Source organism: Harpegnathos saltator, unplaced genomic scaffold, assembly GCF_003227715.2.
Source record: "Harpegnathos saltator strain DR-91 unplaced genomic scaffold, Hsal_v8.6 scaffold82, whole genome shotgun sequence".
Classification (NCBI taxonomy): domain Eukaryota; kingdom Metazoa; phylum Arthropoda; class Insecta; order Hymenoptera; family Formicidae; genus Harpegnathos; species Harpegnathos saltator.
Genome location: NW_020230671.1, coordinates 200,738 through 204,369, shown reverse-complemented (window position 1 = coordinate 204,369; position 3,632 = coordinate 200,738). Strand labels below are relative to the sequence as shown.

At 62.8% G+C, this 3,632-nt stretch overlaps 1 protein-coding gene across 1 annotated transcript; it reads left to right on the top strand.

Annotated features, from left to right (window-relative positions):
• Positions 1-1,479: 1,479 nt before the first annotated feature.
• On the top strand, positions 1,480-3,247 carry Ppa (F-box and leucine rich repeat protein partner of paired). Its single transcript, XM_011137650.3, has one exon. The coding sequence runs from the start codon at positions 1,607-1,609 to the stop codon at positions 3,125-3,127; it is 1,521 nt and encodes a 506-aa protein (XP_011135952.3). The 5' UTR covers positions 1,480-1,606; the 3' UTR covers positions 3,128-3,247.
• The last annotated feature ends 385 nt before the right edge of the window (positions 3,248-3,632 follow it).

Below are 3,632 nucleotides of genomic sequence, written 5' to 3'. Positions count from 1 at the left end.
ACTCACGCACCGTGCGTGCGTTCGCCGTCGCTGGCTGCTAACCTGTCTCGCATTCGCCGGAAGAAACGCGCAGTGTGCGCGTGAGCATCTTTCCCCTCTCGGTACATATATAATATTATATATCAATTATATATATATATATATATATGTACATGTATATGTGTATGCATGCGTATGTATACATACTCGTGCCGTAGTAGTCGTCTCGCGTGCAAAAAGAGCCAGCCAGTCGTCGCGGCTACGGGACAGAGCAAGAGAGTAGAGGAAGTGACCGCGGTATGTGCGACGAAGATCGAGAGCGCGAGTGACTGTTAAGAGGCGAGGTGGGGCAGACGGGACTAAGGAGAGAAAGAGCGACGGAGTGAGAAGGAGCAACGGAGGGTGAGAGAGAGGACGTGCGCGCGCGCGCGCGCGCGCGAGAGAGAGAGGGAGGGAGGGAGGGGAGGAGAAAGAGTGAGTGAGTGAGTGAGTAAGCGAACGCGAAAGAAAGATAGAGTGAAAGAGTAGAACTCCACGACGCGGCGCGCGAGTGAGAGGGACAGAGTAGCTGCGGAGAGGGACGGACGGAGGGACGAGGAAGCGGAGAGAAGCGAGAGAGGCCAGGGTATACGCGCGCGCGATGGTGTTTCTACATGTGCCATGCGAGAGAATGGTGCTTTCGTGAAACCGTAACTCTCACGGACAAGTGAGAGAGTTGTGCGTCCGCCGCACGTAGGGACGTAAAAGCGCGAGGAGTCGCGTGTCATCATCATCGTCGTCGTATTATTTCTCTCTCTCTCTCTGTCTCTCTCTCTCTTACTTTTCCTGCCGATATCGGTCGATGGTCGCAGCACCGTCGTCGTCGATCGCGAGATAAATCCCGCTGGCCCCCCTCCCCCCCGGCCCCGCTCAACGGCCCACCCGGTCGTCGCGGTACCCCCCTCCCGCGGAGCCGCAGTCCGCGTTGTACGCGGCTCGACCACGTCGGTGGATCGCGCGCGCGCGCTGATAGCAGCGCGACGGCGGCGGCGGCGGCGGTCTCGCGCGCAGCGCCGCGATCGATAACCGCGATCGATAGCGGCGGCGGCGGCGGCGGCAACGGCTATCGGCGGAGTTGTTCCGCTGCTGCGTTGGTGCGCGCGTGTGTACGGGCCCGTGTTGTACCATACCGTGCTGCGCGTGTGTGCATTGTACGTTGGCGCGCGGGCGCGCGCGGATAAACGCTTGTTACGCGAGCACCGAGTGGCGGCGCGTCCTGAGCCGCGAGCGCGACGCGTACTGGCTCGAGCGGCTGGGCGGACGCGCGATAAGAGTGCGGAGGAGGATAAAGTGTGAGTTGAAGATAGACAGACATAATAATCGTCGCGACGGACAACAAGGACACGGGGACGAGCGCACCGGGACTGGCGGCTGTTCGCTCGTCGTCGTCGTCGCCGCTGCTGCTGCTGCCGCTGCTGCTGCCGCTGCTGCTGCCGCTGCCGCTGCCGCTGCTGCTGCCGCTGCTGCTGCTGCCGCCGCCGCCGCCGCCGCTGCCGCTGCCGCTGCCTCCGCTGGCGAAGCGGCGCGTACGGCTTCGGTGGCGCGCGCCTGTTACGGCGGCGCGGTTACGGCATACACGGAGGCAGACATGGAGGAGAGTCAGCTGTTGATGACGGAACTTCCGGCGCTAACGCCGAGCCGTGGCGGCACGACGCTGCTGCACAGGCCCGGGCACTATTACCACCTGCACCAACCGCACTTGGCGATCCCGACGCCGCAGAGCCAGGCGATCTCGATGCACAACTCCAGCACGGCGCCGCACTACAACGCGAGCAACGACGCCGCCGGCGGCGGCGTCGGCGGTGCCGGCGGCGGAGGCGGCCCCGCGAATGCCGGCGGCTTGCCGGCTTACGTGCAGGGCGGCATCTCGTCGCGGCAGATGCCGCAGGTGCCGCGCGGCACCGCCGCCGCGGCCGGACACGCCGTCGCCAGCACCCACGTGTCCTGCCTCTACCCGGAGATCCTCGCGTTGATCTTCAGCTACTTGGAGGTGCGCGATAAAGGACGAGCGGCGCAGGTGTGCACCGCGTGGCGCGACGCCGCGTATTACCGCTCGGTCTGGCGAGGGGTCGAGGCGCGGCTGCACCTGAGGAAACAGGCGCCGGCGTTGTTCGCCAGCCTGGTGCGACGCGGCGTGAAGAAGGTGCAGGTACTGTCGCTCAGGCACGGCCTCAGCGCCGTGCTGAGGGGCGTGCCGAATCTCGAGGCGCTCAACTTGTCCGGCTGCTACAACATCACCGACACCGGCATCATGAGCGGCTTCTGCCAGGAACTGCCGACCCTCACCGTGCTCAACCTGTCGCTGTGCAAGCAGGTGACGGACACGTCGCTCGGCCGGATAGCGCAGTACTTGAAGAACCTCGAACATCTCGAGCTAGGCGGATGCTGCAACATCACCAACACCGGCCTCATGGTGATCGCGTGGGGACTGAAGAAACTCAAGCGGCTGGACCTGAGGAGCTGCTGGCACGTGTCCGACCAGGGTATCGCTTACCTGGCCGGGCTGAACCGCGAGGCCGACGGTAACCTCGCTCTGGAGCACCTGAGTCTACAGGACTGCCAGCGACTGAGCGACGAGGCGCTCAGGAACGTGTCGCTTGGCCTCACCACCCTCAAGTCCATTAACCTGTCGTTTTGCGTCTGCATCACCGACTCCGGCGTCAAGCATCTGGCGCGGATGTCGAGTCTGCGCGAGCTCAACCTACGCTCCTGCGACAACATCTCCGACATCGGCATGGCGTACCTCGCCGAGGGCGGCAGCCGCATCACCTCGCTCGACGTGTCGTTCTGCGACAAAATCGGCGATCAGGCGCTCGTCCACATCTCCCAGGGTCTGTTCAACCTCAAGTCCCTGTCACTGTCCGCCTGCCAGATCAGCGACGAGGGCATCTGCAAGATCGCCAAGACCCTGCACGACCTCGAGACCCTCAACATCGGCCAGTGCAGCCGACTCACCGACCGGAGTCTGCACACCATGGCCGAGAACATGAAGCATCTCAAGTGCATCGACCTGTACGGCTGCACCAAGATCACCACCAGCGGCCTCGAGCGGATCATGAAGCTGCCGCAGCTGAGTACGTTGAATCTTGGCCTGTGGCACGTGCGGTGATGGCTTTTTCCGTCGGAGCAGAGCGCTCGTCGGGACGAACGCCATCATCGTCATCGTCACCGTCATCGTCACCATCACCAGCATCGTCACCACCACCACCAACACCATCACCACCACCACTACCACCACCATCATCATCACCACCACCACCACCACCACCATCATCATCATCATCATCATCATCATCGTCACCGTTATCGCCGCGCGGCCGACGACGACGACGACGACGACGACGACGACAAGGACGACTCTTCGCGACCAGCTGACCTCATCTTCGCTCGCATGTTTGCACCGCAGGCGGTAAGTCCACTACCGCTCGGGATGCGAGATCTCCCGGGCGCGACCGTCATTAACGTCGTCGTTGACGACGACAACGACAACGACGACGATGACGATGATAATGACGACGACGACGACGACGTCGACGTCGTCGTCAACAACTTTGCCGGCGACGGTCATGAATAATGCTGACTCGCTTATTCGCCCGAGACGGAAATGCCGAAAA

What these genes read in the sequence shown, in the direction of transcription:
- Ppa (XM_011137650.3), top strand. Translation starts at nt 1,607, where the DNA reads ATGGAGGAGAGTCAGCTGTTGATGACGGAACTTCCGGCGCTAACGCCG.